At 38.3% G+C, this 20218-nt stretch overlaps 1 protein-coding gene across 8 annotated transcripts in view; it reads left to right on the forward strand.

The window, feature by feature from the left end:
• The window catches only part of DNAH11 (dynein axonemal heavy chain 11), a 348284-nt gene that overhangs the window by 82547 nt on the left and 245519 nt on the right, over nt 1-20218 (forward strand). For 7 of the 8 annotated variants that reach the window (XM_021063431.1, XM_021063432.1, XM_021063433.1 and 4 more), the window contains 8 exons: nt 2267-2425; nt 3627-3710; nt 5205-5363; nt 8029-8151; nt 9357-9479; nt 11931-12155; nt 13190-13281; nt 14449-14575. In XM_021063431.1, coding sequence (XP_020919090.1) covers nt 2267-2425; nt 3627-3710; nt 5205-5363; nt 8029-8151; nt 9357-9479; nt 11931-12155; nt 13190-13281; nt 14449-14575 — 1092 coding nt within the window. The remainder of the gene's footprint in view (nt 1-2266; nt 2426-3626; nt 3711-5204; nt 5364-8028; nt 8152-9356; nt 9480-11930; nt 12156-13189; nt 13282-14448; nt 14576-20218) is intronic. The other variant, XM_021063430.1, reaches the window with a different exon arrangement.

Here is a 20218-nt window from a genome sequence, read left to right on the forward strand (position 1 = left end):
GTGGCTAGGACTTGCAAACACTAATAGGACATTTAAAATTCAAGCAAAATGGATACGTGTTTGGAAAAACAGAATTTACTCAAACCATCTCAAGAAATAACACACCTAAATCGTCCTTTAAAAATTAACCAGCAGGAAGATTAAAAAGAAAAGATTAACCATTAGTTTAATAACAATATTCCAATGAGAGAGTAACAGGCCCTTATGGCATTATAGGTGAATTCCAAGAAGCTTTCAAGAAACAGATCTCATTCATATTATTCCAGAGGCCAGGAGAAGAAGGAACACGTAAAAATTACTTTATGAACACACGGGTACATGTGTCTTTTTTAAGGAAAATAGAATTGTGTTGAGGGAAATAATAAAAAAATAAAAATACAATAAAACCCAAAGTCCCTCATGAAATGAAAAAAAAAAATTATGAAGCATGTTTTATTTTTATGAAAGGACAGTGTGAGAAAAGAAAAATTAGAAGCCATTCTTTTTTGTACACACAGATATAAACAAACTAAACGAAACAACACCAATTTGTAAACAGGTTGGGCTCATTCTAGGAAAATGTTTAACAATAGAAAATTAATATGATTCATCATATTAACAGATTAAAAGGAGAAAAATTATATGACCATCTTAAGAAATGGCAAAAAATCTTTAGATATCATTCAACATTAATTAATGATAAAGAAGCTTGGAAGATGTTTTTAACTCATTAAAGGATAGTAAAATTCTCTATAAAACATTTATACCAGGGGCATAAAAACCTTAGTAGCATCAGTGCTAATGGTAGAATACAGGGGAATGCTAAATGACCGTCAGCAGTAGAATAAATTAGTTGTGGCACATTCATACAAGGTAGTACTATATAGTAGTAGAAATGAATGGACTTCATATACATTCTTCATAAATATGTAGATTACCACAACAATAAATTTTGAAAAGTCTGAATATGTAGATAATACCATTCACATAAATTCAAAAAGTTAAATTTGAACAGTTTTGCATTTAGCAGTACATACATATGTGGTAGAAAATATTAAAAAATGAGTAGTTTTAAATAAAAATTTAGTGTATTTATAGTGGGAAGGAGGGAGGATAAAATTCATAAGGTCACTAAAAGTTGTTAGTTACATAGTATTTCCTAAGCTGGATGGTGTGTGTATGCTCACACCCATACCCTTTTATGTGTCTGGAATTTTTCTTGTAAAATGAAGAGAATTGCAGTTAATTGTTTGTAAAGGTATAACATGTAAAAATGAAACCTCCATTTGTTTCATGAAAGAGTTGTTGGAGTGCTAAAATTCTCATTGACAGGGTAGGTAATTGAGAGTTGAAAGTTGATACATGATTAACTGAATATTTAAAGTTAAAAAGAAACTCAAAAGAACTAAAGTAATGTAATTGTTGGGTACTGAGTGGAGGTTTGGAGAAAACATGAAGTGGAAAGACAAAGTTAAATCCTTCTCTTGCAAAGCTGGTAAATTTGTGTAATGTCTAAACTCGATAAATCAGGGAGTTTCACCTTGTGCACGGAATAGAGAGTTAGAGAAACAGCCCCAGAGGAACTGGAGAAAGAGCCTGGGTTTCCAGCTTTGCCTGCACTGCAAGCTCTTCGGTACTCTTTGCACTTGACCATATTGATGCACTACTATGTTAGAAAAAAACTAAAATGAAAATGAAGAGTTGGCTTATCAAGACAGAAAAAGACAAGTCAGCTTATATGGTCTAAAACATAATTGGTTCTTCACTGATGGAAGCAAAGAGGAACCTTGGTAAATAGGATTAAGATAAATATAATAGTGTGGTGGAATTTCTCATGTTTGGTACATTGATAATCTCCAGGGTATTTTTTAAATTTAAAACATTTTTTTAAAGAAGAAGTTTCTTCTCAAGTGGAAGCTTCTAGACCCTTGTCTTTTCCTCCCCAGCAGAGTCCTCAGCTGCCAGAGGAAAATCAAGAGGAACAATTGTCTTCATAGAAATCTGATAGCAGAGCAAACTTTGCCGAAATCATATATAGGGAGAGTACTTATAACCTGATTATATTTACGAATAGTCTACTCTCACTTTTTTGAGTAGCCATGAGTTTGCTCATCTAAAGCCTTCTACATTTTACCAATAGTTATACCTCTAATTTCTTTTTATTTTCTTTTTAAAATCTAAGTTGTTAATGCTGATATAACCAGAGATACAGAACTGTGTGGCTCCTACTTCTGTGGTTTGTTGGATATTAAGTGTGTTTGTGTGCATGTGTATATTTTCACCTTAGGCACATCAAGAGCTTGAAGCATTAGAAGAAGAAGTGTTGCAAATGCAAGAATCTACTCATGTTTTTGAAGTGGCTCTTCCAGAGTACAAACAAATGAAGCAGTGCCGAAAAGAGATAAAATTGCTCAAGGGGCTCTGGGATGTCATTATTTATGTGAGAGTAAGACGCTGGTTTTTGAAAGCATGCTTTTTTTCCTTTTAGTATTTCTTCTTTATAAATATGAGATTTTTAGTGTCTCTGTCATCCTATTTAGGTTTTATAATGTCTTCTTTTTTGCTTATTGTTTTTTTTTTTTTTTTTAGGGCTGCACCTACGGCATATGGAAGTTCCCAGGCTAGGGGTCGAATCAGGGCTGTAGCTGCCAGCCTACACCACAGCCATAGCAACATGGGATCCAAGCCACATCTGCAACCTATACCACAGCTCACAGCAGTGCCAGATCCTTAACCCACTGAGTGAGGCCAGGGATCAAACCCACGTCCTCATGGATACTAGTCAAGTTTGTTACCACTGAGCCATAACGGGAATTCCTATAATGTCATAGTTATATGTGAGTATTAGACTTCCCCCAGAACTAGAATTCATGTATCTCTGTGAATAGAATATTCTCTGAATTATCAGAGGTTTTTGTTTTCAATTCTAAATGAAACTTGGTATAATGAATTGAGTGCTTCAAATCCTTCTTGAGAGTTATGTAGGTTATAAATAAGAATCAGTATATACTTCACACATATGGTCACTTGTGCATAGAGACTCATGTATACACACCCATGCTTATACTTACATATGTGTGCATGTATAAAGAGGCCTGACCAGAAATAATTTGTATGCTGTTAAGTAAGTTACAAGCTTAAGTGTAAAAATAAGTTCTTGTGTACCAGGCACATTGCAGTGTACAGTATACATTATTTTCTTTGAAGTTAGTCAAAAGCCATATAGAAATATATTAACAAGACAAAATATGGTCAAGAAGTTAATGAGAGTTTTGTCTATACTGGATGAAGATTTTATTATGAAAGCTTATCTTACGTGGAGAATTATAACAATATGGTACTTAACAGTAACATTAGCAAGTCATCAAAAACATTCAGGATTAAATGATAATGATGGTGTATGTATGGAATTTGTCATTGCTGCTAGAAATGAATATATCACAGTGTTTTAAGCCTTAGGTTTGATGTGTTCTGACAATTTCTTTGTTTTGGTGGTAGGGAAGCTTTGACAGGTGCAGTTAATACTTAAATAATTGACTTTCCACCGGATGATGGAATCGCTGTGTATCATCAGTTTATATATTTTGCTGCGGAGACTTGCTTTTACCAAATGTTGTTGACACTTTTATCTACTTGTGCGTTTTCAGAGAAGCATTGATAATTGGACTAAAACCCAGTGGAGACAGATTAATGTGGAACAGATGGACGTGGAACTCAGAAGGTTTGCCAAGGCAAGTTCCATAACTGTCTGTGACGACGATTTATCTTCCTCAGCACCACCTCCTTCCATCTTCCCTAGCCTACTCTCTGCCGTGTTGGGGCCTCAGGTCCTTATTTACTTCAAACAGGATGATTCGAGACAGGATTTTTTTTTTTTTTTTTTCCACTCTCAGCCAGTTGCACTTCTAATCAAGCCTGCCTTTCTGTGAATGAGTGGATAAAAGCATGTTAGGGCTAATGAATTGATGAGAAGCAGCTATAATCAGGAGCTTCCCAGAGCTGTCTAGAATGGAGGGGGGAAGATTAAGCAGGGCTGAGGGAATAGGTTTGAAAACTTTCAGATTGTTTCCTTAGCAACTGTAGCATGTGTTATCTTCAGAGGTGCCTTTTGGGCAATTCAGGGCAACCGATTGGGATAACTTGCAGGTTTATATGCAGTACTGTGATCTTTGTTCTTACCGTTGCGTGTTGCAGTATCATGAAGAGGATCAATGTAACCGCACAGAGATTTTCTGAAATCTGTGCTTTGATATCTAGTCTCCACAGCCCTGTGCCCTCTGAAGCCAGTAAAGTCTTTTTGGCTAAAGCCAAATGCACGGCAGTAAAAGGCTGGCAGTGAAAAATGACTGGGCCATTTGTTTTCTTCTTGCCCAAAAGCGTCCTTGCTCCATTCAGTCCTCTGCTCTGCTCATAACGGCTCTTCCCAGCTTTTTCTCCCATTTTTATCCTGGTCGCAAGGACCCTAATTAAAATGTCCCACCACTTTTGGATTTGGAGTCACTGTGCCTCTTTTCTGTGTTCCTGTCTCCTCCACCATCAGATTACCTCACCTAAGGGTGATGCTTTAACCCCCACTCTCGGTTGCTTTTTTTTTTTTTTTTTTTTTTTTTTTTTAAAGCAAATAACACCATCCTTTTGTGCTGAGTTCACTGGTTTTTGTTATGAGTTTTCTCATTCGCAATTGTTGATGTTGTTCCATGAGCCAAGAAGACAACCAAGTCACAGGCCCTTAAAATCATGAAATAGTTGAGTTCCAAGAAACAAATACGCAAAAGATGGCTAACATTTCAGGGCTTGCCATTTAAACAAGTGAGGTCTTCAGAGGAAGGTCTTAGTAACTCAGGTAACTGCTTATTTATACTCTTCATTGTACATGTCCTGCCAACTCTGTTACCTTCCTACATTTAATTACCTAGGGGTTTCCTCATGGGACAGTCTGTTAGAGCCTGTGAGTAAGAAACCAGTGTATTTCAAAAAAAAAAAAAAAAAAAAGGGGGGAAGGAAGAAAGAAAGAAAAGACAGACAGTGGAGACTTGTAATACATGAATGAGTGGATCCTTTTCTATTTCTCTGGTTTCAGTCCTTAACTTGGGAATTTAAATGCTTTTACTCTCTTCCTGATCCAGGGAAATGTTTGTTTATTATTTCAAAGGAGGCAAATTATAAAAGATATTATTATCTCCAGGAGCTGGGTTTTTTGTTTTTTCTTTCTCACTTTTCTTTAGGAAATCTGGTCTCTAGATAAGGAGGTCCGTGTGTGGGATGCTTACTCAGGCCTGGAAGGCACAGTGAAGGACATGACAACCTCCCTGAGAGCTGTCGCGGAGTTACAGAGCCCTGCCCTCAGAGACAGGCATTGGCACCAGCTCATGAAGGCCATTGGGGTCAGTGTCCTGGGTGTTATTAATTGAATACTTTTGTGACTGCGAAGTGTTATTCCTTTGTTTCCACCATTCACTGGGGTGAAGTGGGATCTGGGAAAAGGTCTCTGGTCAGATGCAAGAGGTCAAGACCCTTGAGACATGACCAAGGACCAGACCTGCAGAGACCCTTGTTTTAGCCCCTGCTGTGGACTATGTGTCCCCTGACCTCCAATTGATATGTTGAAGCCGGGATCCCTAGTGTGATGGTATGTGGAGGTGGGACTTTTGGGAGATAATTAGGTCAAGAGGGCAGAGGTCTCATGAATGGGGTCAGTGCCCTTGTCAAGGGATGAAGATCCCAGAGCTTTCTACTCTTGACCATGTCATGATAAAACAAGAAGATGGATATCTGTAAACTAAGAACAGGGCCTTCACCAGGAACCCAACCAGGCTGGCCCCCCTGATCTTGGACTTACAGCCTCTAGAACTATGAGAAATAAATGTCTGCTGTTTAAGCCCTCCAGTCTATGGTGTCTAGTTACAGTGGATGGGAATGACTAAGACACCTCCCCCTTTTATATCTTTCTATATTTATTAACCTCTCTATTTTGAGGTTTGATTTCTATTAAATAAGAGGGGTGCCATCTGTTCTTATGCATCAGAGGAATCTTGAAAGGTCAAATAAGATAATGTAAAGTCATTTTATAGTATATGACATGGCTGCAAAGAAACATTTTGTGGAGGGGATCGGAAACAGTGACTATTCGCCCCCGCAATTCATTTCATAATTTTTGATGGTCTTTTGATGGTTTCAATGTTATTGTGAAATACGGAATTATTTCTCATGTGTTCATGCCACTCAAGGTCTTTTTTTTTTTTTTTTTTGCCTTTCTATGTATATTTAAGGACAAATATACAAACCTTACACTATTTTTCAGGGAAGGTGACCTTCATGAGTTTAAAATAGATTAAGGGCAGCCTGATGTGCATGTTTTCTGCTAGGCCTGCATCGTGAAGAAAGGCTCTTGTGGTTAGAAGACAGAGTTTGCAGAGCAGGGAAACCGAGGAAAGGAGCCGCCTGGTAAAGTGGAGACGGCCCGGGCTTTATCGGTCCACCCCTGACACTTAGTATCTCTGGGATTGTGGGCAAGTTACTTGCTCTCTGTACCACCTTGCCCCTTCTATGATGCCATGATGCTCCTGTGCAGATTTGGTGAACAAATGGCAGATGAGGTTATGTGTATATAGATAGATAGATAGATACAGAGAGAGAGAGTGCGCGCGCAACCTCACATGTTGCAAGTCCTCAATAAATGGTCACTGAAGCCATTATTATTATTATCATTATTGTGCTTTCTATAATCTTTTAGATATCACCTATTTAGACTTTGTGGTTGATTAATTTATTCTTTCAGAAAATCTTTTTATTGAATCTCCCATCATGGAAGGTAGACTGTGTGCCCACTCCCCACCCTCTCCTCACATTTTCTGCAGTGAGATTTCTCCTCAGTCTCTTGCCTGTATTACATCTCTCTGCACGTTAGAAAAAGTACCTTCTCTGGCAGACCATTGAGAAAAAGGCATCTTCCTCCACAACGTCCTGGAACATCAGAGCAGTGGTTACATTCAGCCTTTAGTTGTCATCTGGCCTCATGTCTATATTCAGTGCGCAAACTGCACAGCTCATGGGGCGGGGGAGCAGGGGCATGGATGCTTAGCTCCTTCCTTCTCTAAAATACACCTGGGTCCCTGGCATCCGTCAGCTCTGGAGTGAGGTCAAAAGTGATGCAGAGATAGGGTAGCCAACTCATGGGGTTTGCTCAGGACATCTAGGTTTTAGCCTGGGACACCCTGCAGTCCTGGGTAAGCAGGGCCATTGAGGCATCTTGCGTAGAGAGGCAGATGGTGCCGAGCAACCTTACAGACTGGGGGAGCCAGGCAGACAGCAGCTTCAGCTTCCAAGAGGCAGGGCCTGGATATTCTTACCAGGAGCAGCAAAGGAAATGGCTTCCTTGCAACTGTCCAGGGGGGACAGCTCTTAATTTCTGGGGGGCATGGGTGAGTTGGGGCACTTAAAAGAGCTGAGAGCTTCTTAGCAAACACTGGGATAGGGAAGTTGGGGAGTCAAGAAGATGATGAGGAAATGTGAATTGTTGTTTCTCTCATGCTAAGTATGGAGAATGACAGTTCGAGTAAGCTTTTTTTTTTTTTTTTTTTTTTTGGCAAGGAACTAAGATTAAATCAATGATAAAACTAGGTTAAATCACAGGAGCAACTGGGAATTGTGTTCAGTGAATAGAGTATTTAAAGAGAAGACAAATGAGCTACTCCCCAATTCCTGGGATTTCAACCAAATTGAAATGAACAGCGTGATTCTCTTGAAAAATTGGCTTTGTGGGCAAAGGAGATAAGAAATGATCTGATGAGCAAGGTTTATGAAACAAAAGAAAGCAGTGTAGTGTGAATGTGGCTGAAACTTCAGCCTTCCTTTCCGGTGGGTGACGCCTCAATAATTGTAAGTTAAAAAAAGCCGTCTCTTTTGGTTGGCCACACGTTTAGAACCTGAGATGTACTCAGCAGCTGACCTGAGTCTATTTAGCTGCGATTCATTCTTCTGGCCTTTAGGTAAAAGGAACCATTCACATACGTGGAATATAAATTCTACCTTTTTTTCCTTCCCAATCAGGTTAAGTTTTCAATAAATGAAGCCATGACTCTGGCAGATTTGCTAGCCTTGCAGTTACACCAAGTGGAAGAGGATGTCCGAAGCATTGTGGACAAAGCTGTGAAAGAGCTGGGGACAGAAAAGGTGGTGTCCTCGGGCTCTTTATTGTTACATTGGGCTTGTTCTATACACTGGCACGTAAGCTGGCTTAGGGCAAAGTCCTCATGTCACAGTTGTGTGAATATGTGTTTTCTTGGGCAGGATACGGATTCCTTCTATGCCACAGTAAAGAAGGGATTTGACCCAGTTGAAGCTGAAAATTATAATAGAAACCGCTTCTTCTTTTTTTTGAATGGCTGCACCTGAGGCATAAGAAAGTTCCTGAGCCAGGGATTGACTCTAAGCTGCAGCTGCAGCAAAAGCAGATCCTTTGACCCCCTGCAGCAGGACGGGGATCTCCACAGCAACTCAAGCCACTCTTCGGTCAGATTCTTAACCCACTGTGCCATGGGAGGAACTCCCAGAAAACACTCATATATCACTTACTTTGTAGTCATATAAGGCAGTGCTCTCAGTGCATGATATTAATTCATTTAATCCTCTGAGGATTATCCTTATTTTACAGATAGGGAAACTGAGATATAGCGATGTCATTAACTTAATGCTGTTTCAACAAGGGAACTGGGATTTACATTCTGGCAGTCAGCACTACTTATCTTGTGCTAGCTAATTTGCAGATAATGTCTATCAGACCTTTAGGAAAACCTTTTCTTTTTCTCTCTCTTTTTTTTTGTCTTTTTAGGGCCGCACCCATGGCATACGGAACTTCCCAGGATAGGGGTTGAATCAGAGCCACAGCCGCTGGCCTATGCCACAGCCACAGCAACATGGGATCCAAGCCTGTCTATGATTTACACCACAGTTCATAGCAATGCCGGATCCTAACCCAGTGAGCGATGCCAGAGATCGAATCCATGTCCTCATGGATACTAGTCAGGCTCGTTAACCACTGAGCCACAATAGGAACTCCCTAGGAAAACCTTTTAAGTCTCTTCCTGCTCTGGCATTCTATTTCAGTGAAGGATGTAAAACTCAGATGGAATGAAAATTTGATATTGGCATGATGCTTGTTTCTGTTGTGTGATGGAATTCATTCTCTAGACCTCATTGCCATGAATTACTTGCAGGAGAAAAAATTCAGGCCAGTGATTCACGATATCACTCTGTTGCTTTTTTTTCTTTTTTTCTTTTTGGAAAATGTGAAAAAAATTCTAAATTCCAGATGACAGCCTAGGTTTTGGTCCTAAATTAAATGTTTGTGTACATAACTAAATACCATTTATATCTAGGTTATTAATGAAATCATTCAGACCTGGGCAACCATGGAGTTCTCTTATGAAGTTCACTATCGAACAGGCATTCCATTACTGAAGTCTGATGAACAATTATTTGAAACGCTAGAGCACAACCAAGTAAGATGGATATTTTTATTACAGATTTTTTTCCTTTTAAATTAGGATTTTAGGCTTTGCCCAAGTTCCAGTACTCAGTATTTCTTTATTTATTCATTGGGCATCTACTTGGAGCAGGCTCCAGACACAGTAGTATTTGGGATCAAAAGATAGGAACACATATTCTCAAGGAATTTGCACTTTAGTAAGAAAACAAAAGGACTCCGAAGAGCCTAAAGAGGCAGACTACTTTATGGGGAGAGTGAAAGACACAGCGAAACTCCTGTAAGGTGGTGGTGCTTATAGTGAGTCTTGAAGGATGGGCTGGTATTCAACAAAGAATTGTGATCGGAAAAAGGTGCTGTAGGAAAAGGGGACAATGTCAGTGGCATCTTGGAATGCCAGAAAGTACCTGCCATTATTCAGAGGTAATTTTAAGAGTAATAAATAATAAGGCTGGAGAGACAATCCAGAGCATAGCCTATGTGATCTTGAATCCTAAGGTTCTAAGTTGGCTTTTCTTTGGACAAGAGAGAGAAGAAAGGTGAGAGAGAGAGACTCTTCAGAGGAAATAAGAGTAGTGTTGTTATTACTAGACTTGAGGCACTTAAAGAACCTGAGATCTAAAGAGATGATGCTGTATTATTTTTTCTGTATTTAAAGTGAGGATATTGATGTAAAGATAGAAAGTCAGATCCTGAGCTCAGCACAGAGGTTCAGTCTAGAATTGTAGGTTGGGAGGTCATTATTGGTATCTTGAGAATTGATGAACTGATTGATGAGAAGTAAAGAAGATAAGCCACCTTAGTAGAGCTTTGGAAAAGACTGCATTTGGTGAACAAGGGGAGGAGACATGAATAAGACAGAGAGAAAATGGTCAGAGAAATAGTAGAAAAAGGATACTGCAATATAGCAACCCTGGGATAAGTTTTTCCATCAGAAAGGAAAAACTTAAACTGTCATGAAAGCAGTTTAAATGTCCACTATGGACGAATGGGTCAAGGAAATGTGTGTGTGTATTTATGTATATATAACGAATTCTAAGAAATAGCACAAATGAGCCTATATACAAAACAGAAACAAGCAACAGAAATAGAGAACAGACTTGGTTGCCAAGTGGGAGGTGCAGAGGGAGAGGGATGGATGGGGAGTTTGGAGTTAGTAGATGCAAACCACTACTACATTTAGTATGGATAAGCAATGAGGTCCTGCTATAGCACAGGGAACTATAGCCACTCTCTTGGGATAGAACATGATGGAAGATAGTATGAAAAAAAAAGCAATGTATGTGCATGTAGGACTGGGTCACTTTGTTGGGTAGCAGAAATTGGCAACATTGTCAATCAACTATATTTTAATAAAAAAAGAAATATTATTCAGCTATAAAAAAGGAAACCTTACCATTTATGACAGCATGAATGTGTCTTAAAGATATTATGCTTAATGAGATAACTGAGTCAGAGAAAGCCAAAAACCGTATGTGCTTGCTTATATGTGAAATCTTAAGAAGCTGAACTCATAGAAACAGAGAGTAGAATGGTGGTTACCAGGTGCTGGGTCTTTGGGCAAGTGGGGAGATGTTGGTCAAAGGTTACAGACCTTCATGTATAAGATGAGTACGTTCTGGGCATATCATGTACAGCATGGTGACTATAAAATCATTGAAAGTCGTTACAAGAGAGTAGATCTTAAATATTATCAACACATACACACACATAAAAGGTAATTATATGGGGGATGGAGGTGTTAACTAACATTATGGTGACCATTTCACAATATATGCATATATCAACTCATCACATTGTTACTTGAAACTTACCCAATGTTATATGTCAATAGCTCAATAAAGCGGGGGGAGGATAAAGAAGAGTCACATGTATTAAATACTTAGAGGTGAAGAAGAACAAGAAGAGGGTGTTGTACTTGGTGATTTCCTGAGATTTCACATCAGAGAATGGTAGGAAATGCTTGCCGGGCTGCATGGCAGTGAAGCAAAGCATGGTCTTAGGAGGGCTGCCAGGTTTGTTAGTCAACTCAAAGGGGAGGAAAACAAAAGCTTGAGGGCACACTGCAAGGAGTTTTACTTTATATTTTCAATATTTTAGAAAAAGTACTCATAACCTTGGAATGGTTAATAGGCAGGGACCACAGGGAGAGTGGGAGAGGTTGGAAGAATAAAGTTTAATTCCTAAAGCTGTGCTCCAGTGCATAATATTTTTTTCCTGCCTACAAAGAGACATAGTACATGTAGTTGGTTATATTTATCTTGTTCCTCTTGAAAAAAAATGTTGCTATGAATACTTAATGCCATGAATTCATTTGTTTAGCAAATACGTAGGGAGTATCTGTTCCACGTATTGTGTGCTAGGTCCCAGGAATCCAGCAATAAACAGAAGAGGTATGGTCCCTCCCTCTTAGTGCTTTCTGTCTACCAGTCTAGCTATTATTTAAAATTCTGTGCCATTCTTTTAGGTTCAGTTACAGACTCTGCTTCAAAGCAAGTATGTGGAATATTTCATTGAGCAAGTCACGAGCTGGCAACACAAATTAAACACAGCAGACTCAGCCATCTTTACTTGGATGGAAGTCCAGCGCACTTGGTCTCACCTAGAAAGCATCTTTGTTTGTTCAGAAGATGTTCGAATCCAACTTAAGGAAGATGCTAGAAGATTTGATGAAGTAGATGTTGAATTTAAGGTTTGTGAAAGACAGTTTTCTATCCTAGCACCTTCTTCTAGACAATATGAAATTCTCGTTAAGAAATGTGATCTGGGGTACTTTTATTTATGAAAAAACATATATGTGTGTGTTTTCATTTTTGGAGATGAAGAGGGAAACTTTTCTGTGAAGGGTCAGTGGATATTTTAGGTCTTGTGATTGTAGTTGGTCTCTGCCACCACTACTCAGGACTACCATTGTGGTGTGAAAGAAAACATAGATGGTACATGGGTGTGGTTGTGCTCCAGTAAAACTTCATAGCTGCGGAAAATTGAATTTCATATTACTTTCATGTGTTAGAACGTATTATGCTGCTTTTGATTTTTTTTTCCAACTAGTTAAAAGTGTAAAAACCATTTCGGCCATGCAAAAAAGAGGCAGCAGGCAGCAGACTGCCCATCCCTGCAGTAAGGTCTGGAAGATGGCTTCATCTTCATTAAGTCTGAGAAAGGGAAGCCAGGAGCAGAGTAATAACAACCAGTTATTGGTTTGTTTCATAAGAGCCACAGAGAGCACATGCAGATGTGCATATAACAATGATCAATGATTTGAGAGACTTGAGGCAAAGAATAATGGCTTTACCTTTTTATATAGAAATAGGGATGAAATATTTTCTTCTTCCTAAACACCCAAGGAATTCTTCTTTGTTTAACTTCTGGGAGGAAAGAATAAGCAGATGGTTTAGTACTCATCTCATTTTCAGATGTGAATATACTCTGTAAGATTTTGGTACTCTCTCTGTCCTATTTTTTTTTTCCTTTAGTTTAGGAGAGATTCTGCATGGCCCCAGAATGGTGGTAATGCCCATTGAAATTATATTGATAAAAACTACGTGATACACTTTCTTTTTGATGTTCACTTAAAAGTTTAAATAGCATAATAGACATAATGTTCAAGGGTCTTTAACTTGGCTTTCTGATAGTTTCGTCTTCATTTTTTAATTCCTCAAATGGAAGAAAAATTTAGAAAAGTAATTTCTATTATCAATGGCTCCATATCGCACTTCCACACAGGAGTTGATGTTCAGGACGGCTAAAATAAAAAATGTTCTACAAGCAACATGCAGACCTAATCTTTGTGAAAAACTGAAAGATTTACAGTATAGGTAAGAATAAAACAATAAAGCAGTCAATTGCTTAGAATTTTGAGGTTTCTTTTAAGTATCTAATAATATTTAGCATCATGTTGCTGTAGGTACAACCTCTACTATGTTATTTTATAATTTACTATAAACAGATACAAATTTACTTCTGTTTTCCAAAAGGAGCATTATAATAGTACAATTAAGACATCTTATTATCAAGAGAATTGATGTGATTGATCAATTTTTTAAATCAAACTGTACTGTAAATATTTACTAAGCTAATATTTACTCTATGCTAAGAATTGAGATTACATTCATTCATTTTAAGTCCTTTATTTTGTACATAGTTTAATTATACTACAAATTATCCTTAGCATGTTAGTATTTTTGAAATCCTTGTCCTTAGGGGCATTTGCAGTTTTAATATAGAATTCTGTAATAGCTAGTGGTCATAAGAATATTCTGTCTTTTGATTAAAAATGAGCAGATTAGCCACTATAAGAAGAGCTTTGTGCAGAATTGTGATCACTTTTTATTGCAAGGTAAAGGAGTTGTCTAGATAATACGTATATATTACATAAAATTATTTCATAATCTGGAAGGTTTTTAGAGATAAAATTGTTAAATGTTAAAAGTGCGGATTTCCACAGAAGTTTATTATTTCTTAGTCATTGATCTTTGGGTTTTGGGGGGCGTTGCCTTTGGGTCACCTCTGCTCTGCTAAGAACAATAATGTGGAAATGATTCTGGATCTTAGGATTCCTCTGAACAGTAGAGAGAGCTGAAGCTGCTTTTGTTTTGTAGACATTCAGTGGGAAAAGGAAAACCTTAAATAAATTACACGTTAACTAAAGCATTTTGTGCTCAGAGTGAGTGAGTGAGGCCAAACCTCGTCTTTCCACCTGCTGATTAGAAGTGTCACAAATACAAGTGATGAGTAATATCAACTTAAGTCTGATCTATATTTTGTCTCAGCTAAGGTTGTATGTGTGCGAGTGTGTCTCCTCCTTGACATGACTTGTACATTAATAGGAACAAGATGATGTCCAAGAAAAAGAAGTAGGCTACATGTTAAACAGTGAGCATGATGTGATGAATGGACAGATGAGAGGATCTATGTTTTGTTTTGTTGACGTTTGAATAACTGAATGGGCAAGATATGCTTAAAGATGTTTTTCATTCATGCAGGCTTTCTCTTTGTGAAAAAGCTCTTGCTGAGTATCTGGAAACCAAGCGTGTGGCTTTTCCACGATTCTATTTCATCTCTTCCGCAGACTTACTTGACATTCTCTCAAAGGGAGCTCAGCCTGCACAGGTGATATATGTATATATTTTTTTTTTTGAAAGTCTCACATCCTATGGTAGCTAAGGAATGTCACATTTTCTCTATTATCGTCAGATGCCACCTACCATGTCACATGCGCCAAGAAGTAGTAAATAATGCAATAAAAATGCTTAATGCAGCAACAGAGGGATATTAGAGGTGGTGCCAAAGGAACTAAGAGAGTAACTGCCTGGTCCTTGGCATAGGGAAAGGTCATCAGATGTATAAAGCTTAGGGCCCTACAAGAAGTTAATGGAAGAAACATTGGCTCCAAGTCCCTGGAATTCTGGGACAAGGACTGGGGCTCTGTTGCTGGGTTAGCAGCTATCCTGGGAGAGAATGCATCACTAGGAAGATGATTGCTGGTGCCGTCTTACAACTGTGACTCCAGAGTAACCCTCATAATTACAAAGCTGGACTATTCTTCAGTGCTGTCAGAGGTGCATTAGTATACTTTCAGGCTCATCCTCTGCTTAACCCTCTATTTTTCTCCTACTTAAGCAAAAGTAACATAGCACGTAAAGCAGCTATTATCTTTTGTAATCTGAGAGCACAGGTCAGAGATAAGCTTTATACAAATCCCACAGCACTCCTTTCTTTAAACATTCAGAGGATTTTGCCTTTCTTTATATCTGTTCAGTCGTTCATAACCATTTAGATCTTATAGTAATTACAGCTGACATAGGCAGTTCCTCCTATACTTGACTGTATATCATAGATTATTTTGAAGCCGAAGTTTGTGCTTTATCATGGTGGATTTGTCTCCATGTTCTTTCTCTAGATAATTTTATGCCTTTTTTTGGAATATGAGTCAACTTATTCACTTATGAAACACTTACAGTTTCCTGAATTCTGTTGTTCTCTGGACATGGTATTCATCTTGATTATTTCTCTCTTGTTCTTGTTCATTTCTCTTTGAACCTAAGTTCATTGGAACGGCTCTTCTTGGTGTAGGCATTACAAGTGCAGTCTTGCTATTAGTAGCATAAATTAGTTGTTAGTTAACTTTGGCAACATTTTCAGTGCTACTACTCAGGTATTGCTTTGTATATTTATGCTAACGCCCAGCTGACTTTGTAAATAAAATTCCTCCAGTAAGACTAAGAACCCAGTATATCCATCTCTTGTTTATGTCAATGACATGTAAATTGGATGGTTTTTTTTTTTTTTTTAACTAGCATTTACTACCAGATTTAAGCTTCAATAATCTCTCAAGAATATCCTTATGACTGACAGCTGGACCCTCTGCCCAGAATAATCATATGATGAGATAGAGGCTGTCATATTCCATTCTAGCTACATGTTCCTAAACTCTTGCAAATGTGAAATACCTAAAATTCTCAATTTTCACTATGTACATTAAAGAGGTGCTTAAATGTGTAAGTCAGATAACATTCTTTTTCTTTTTTGATTTTTTTTTTGCTTTTTTCTCCTATAAAAGATCAATTTCATTTATTTATTAGAGTATAGTTGACTTACGTTGTTGCATTAGTTTCAAGTGTACAGCAAAGTGAGTCAGCCATATATATATATATACACACACACATATATCCAGTCTTTTTTCCCCATATAGGTTATTATAGAATATTGAGTAGATTTCCCTGTGCTATAGAGTTGGTCCTTGTTAGTTATCTATTTTATATATATAGTAGTGTGTATATGTTAATCCCAAACTCCTAATTTATCCCTCCCCACCATTGTTTCCCATTTGGTAACCATACATTTAACTTGGAAATTTGTGAGCTTGTTTCTCTTTTATGAATAATATCTTTTGTATCTTCTTTTTTTTTTTTTAGATTCCGCATATATGTGACATCATGTGTATTTTTCTTTCTCTGACTTACTTCACCTAATATGATAATGTCTAGGTCCATCCATGTTCTTGTAAATGGCCTGGTTTCTTTATTTTTCATGGCTGAGGAATATTCCATTGTATATATGCACCATATCTTGTTTTTTCCCCTTTTTTTAAAAAAAATTTTATTGAAATACAGTTGATTTAAAACGTTGTGATAATTTCAGCTGTACAACAAAACTGAAATTATATATTCAGTTATACATGTAAACACATCCATTCTTTTTCAGAATCTTTTCCCATATAGATTATCACAGAATATTTGGTAGAGTACCATGTGCTATACAGCAAGCCCCCTTTGGCCAATCATTCCATGTACCACAGTGTGCATATATGCCAGTCCCAAACCTCCAATGCATCCCTCCCCAGCCTGTCCCTTTGGTAACTTTAAGCTTGTTTTCAAAACCTATGAGTTTGTTTCTATTTTATAAATAAGTTCTTTTGTGTCCTTTTTTTTAGATTCCATGTTTAAGTGATATCATATGATGTTTGACTTTCTTTGTTTGATTTACTTTGCTTAGTATGATAATCTCTAGATCCATCCATGTTGCTGCAAATAGCATTACTTCATTCTTTTTAGTGACTAATATTCTACTGTATATATGTACCACATCTTCTTTATCCATTCCTCTGTCAATGGATATTGAAGTTGCTTCCATGTCTTGGCTGTTGTAAATAGTGCTGCAATGAACATTGAGGTTCATGTATCATTTTGAATTATGGTTTTCTCTGGATATATGCCCAGGAGTAGGATTGCTGGATCATATGGTAGTTCTGTATTTAGTTTTTTAAGGGACCTCCATACTGTTCTCCATAGTGGTTGCACCAGTTTACATTCCTACCAACAGTGTTGGAGAATTCCCTTTTTCCACTCCTTCTCCAGTACTTGTTGTTGGTAGACTTTTCGATGTTGGCCATTCTGACCCATGTGAGGTAATACCTCATTGTAGTTTTGATTTACATTTCTCTAATAATTAATGATGTTGAGCATCTTTTCATGTGCTTTTTGGCCATCCATTCTTTTTCTTTGGTATTCTTTAAACATAATGAACACATATGTGACTGTCGATTGAACAGTATTAATTACACAGAATATTGATATGAAACAGTTTTGTCTTTCTACCATTATTAATCCCAAATGTGTCCTGCTGAGTCTCTGCACTGAGTAGCAGATCCCTTTATAACATCTTGGGCAGGTATTATCACATTTTGGGCCCTTTTTCTTATTAAAAAAATAAACTCAAAGAATCTTAGCAAGGTCTCATTTAAAATTCCTCTCTCACCTCTGTGACAAGACCAGACTTTTACATAATGAACTTGAAGCTGGGATCTTTGATTTCTCCTCCTACTAGTTTATCATGGGAGAGGGGGATAGGGTGTCATATGTCAGTCATTGCTCTTAATGCATATTCCTGCATCTCTCTTCAGCAGTGGCTGTCAGCCCTGACCCTCAACAGCCATTACGCACATGCTTGGGTGTCTTGTGGAAAAGGAGCAAGTCCTCAGGACAAGAAAAACTTCCCGGGGGTGGGTATATATTACAAAGCCAGGTCCATGTCAGCACTTCCAGTTCTTACCCTTGGCAGTGTATTCAGTCATTTGTTACATCTTCTTCCTCCTTTTCCACCTAAGCAGATGTCTGAACAAGGGACACATCACAGATTCATTTCCAGTAGGTACCCATAATTTCTATGAGTGATTCTTTAACTCCTCTCACTTGACAACTTAAAGGGTGGAGGTTGGCAGAAACAGTCCTTCACCTTGAAGCCCCAACAGGAGTGGGGAAGAGCTAAGCACTGCCCTTGGGCTGACTCTCACAGATGTGAGGATGGCCGCTTCTCCCACCTCCTCCCTGCCATACTTTCCCAGAAGGGGTCTGTAGAGGCAGATGATGGTAAGGGGCTGAGATGTGGGTTGCAAAGCCCTGGAACCACTAACCTGTCCTAACCCCTGATTGCTGTCTTCAGAACATGCACATGTCTGATACCTCTTTGTCCTTAACTGAAGTCCCAGGCTTTGCTAGAGAAGCAGGTGACTCAACACACACTTGTCACTCATTCTTTTTAGGTCCTTTCAAGTCATCAAAAGGTGCTTTGTGCCTTAGACAGCTTGTCTAAGGATGCACAGATATATGCATCCCTGATGCCAACTTTTTCATTATCTTTCCTAAATTATAGGATGAGGTTTTGCTGCTTTTTAAAAAAAAAAAAAACTTAAAACATGCACCTTTTAAATCATTTTTTAAATTTTCACAGCATCACTTCATAGAATGTTATTTTTAATATCAGTGCAACTTACGTGGAAGTCTTTTTGTCTTCCTCATTCACTTGTTTTAATCTCAGGTATGATTTCTCCATACTAGTACTAGTAACACTCTTTAATGAATGACTTGATAATGTGAGACATTAAAAAGATTTGAAATTTTAATGAAGCTGAATATTAAAAGTCACAGCATAGAGAATCTCCAAAGTGGCTCACAGTCACACTGATAGATGCTAGCAGCAGTGCTGTCTGTCCCATGCCAACAAAGGAGCAGGTATTTCTGCTTACCAGCTGAAGGGGGCTGGCTACGTGGCTGCAGAGTAAATGTGGTTTACAGTTCTCCTGACAGGCCAGCTTTGAGATGATTTGATTTTTGAAACATCTTGAAATTTTAGATACCTTTTTTTGACATGGTACTCAAAATGTGATTTCATTGAGATCCTTTTTCTTAGACTCATTAGGCTTCGAACAGTTCAACTTCATATCAAATACTGTTGCACTCTAAGGAAAAGTCGGTTATTAGAAAAAGTGTTTAGCTGCCTCTGAGGTGCAAATACCACCTGGGAGTGACCTGCTGGGGCAGAAGACTGAAAAGGAGCTAAGCGTGAGTTGAGTCATTTAGAACCATGGTCAGCCTCTCTCCCTGCATTGGTTCTGCAAAGTCAAGGTGCCAGCTGGACACTTGGTCACTTGCTATGAATTGTGAATGCTTTTGGTTCCTGTGCTAGAGGGCTTAGCCTTGCTACACTCTTACTTTGTTTTCATTATCAGAATCAGTTCCTGAGTGTGCTCCCTATAGTGTGACAAAGATAACATGGCAACTGCAGCTCATGGAATAACAAAGCAATTGCCCCAGAAAAGAAGGCCCTTTATGGGCAGATGGCTCATGTTGACGTCTTGCAAATGACTTGAATTCTTCAGCCCCTTTCCTTCACCCTCCCGGCTCCATTTGGGAGTGTTGTTCCAAGTGAGGGTTTCAGCAGTAAATCATGGAGCTGGATCAACCAGGGAGGTCTGATAATCACTACATCCTGCATTCTGTAAGCAGAAGTGCCCAATTTAAGATACTTCATTTGGAATGTCAGAGTGATGAAATCGGTGTGTCTAGAATGCCCTTCGTGGTTATTAGCTGTTGGTATGTTTGGTTAAGGTCAAGATTAAAAGATTTTTCTCGTCCCAGAGTGCACCCAGACCTCCCAGTGGCATGGATTATCTAAAGGATAGAGGATAAGGCTGTGCCATTTAACTTTAGTTGCTCACGGAAATACAAATTTAGGGGTATACTTGCAGGGTTAATGGGCACGGTGCAGTAGTGATGGGCAGCCAGGAGAGAGCTGCATGTGATTCAGAGTTAACATTCCGTGCTTGCTCTCTCCTCTTAGAAAAACATCCTTTTGTATTTTTTCAAATGAAATGAATATAATGGTTATAGACTGAGTGACATCAGTTGGCCCCATTGTGCCTCTCCAAGGCTGTGATCCAGTGCCCTAAATATGCTGATGACTTGGTGGTTTTAG

This window comes from Sus scrofa, chromosome 9 (genome assembly GCF_000003025.6).
Source record: "Sus scrofa isolate TJ Tabasco breed Duroc chromosome 9, Sscrofa11.1, whole genome shotgun sequence".
Lineage (NCBI taxonomy): Eukaryota > Metazoa > Chordata > Mammalia > Artiodactyla > Suidae > Sus > Sus scrofa.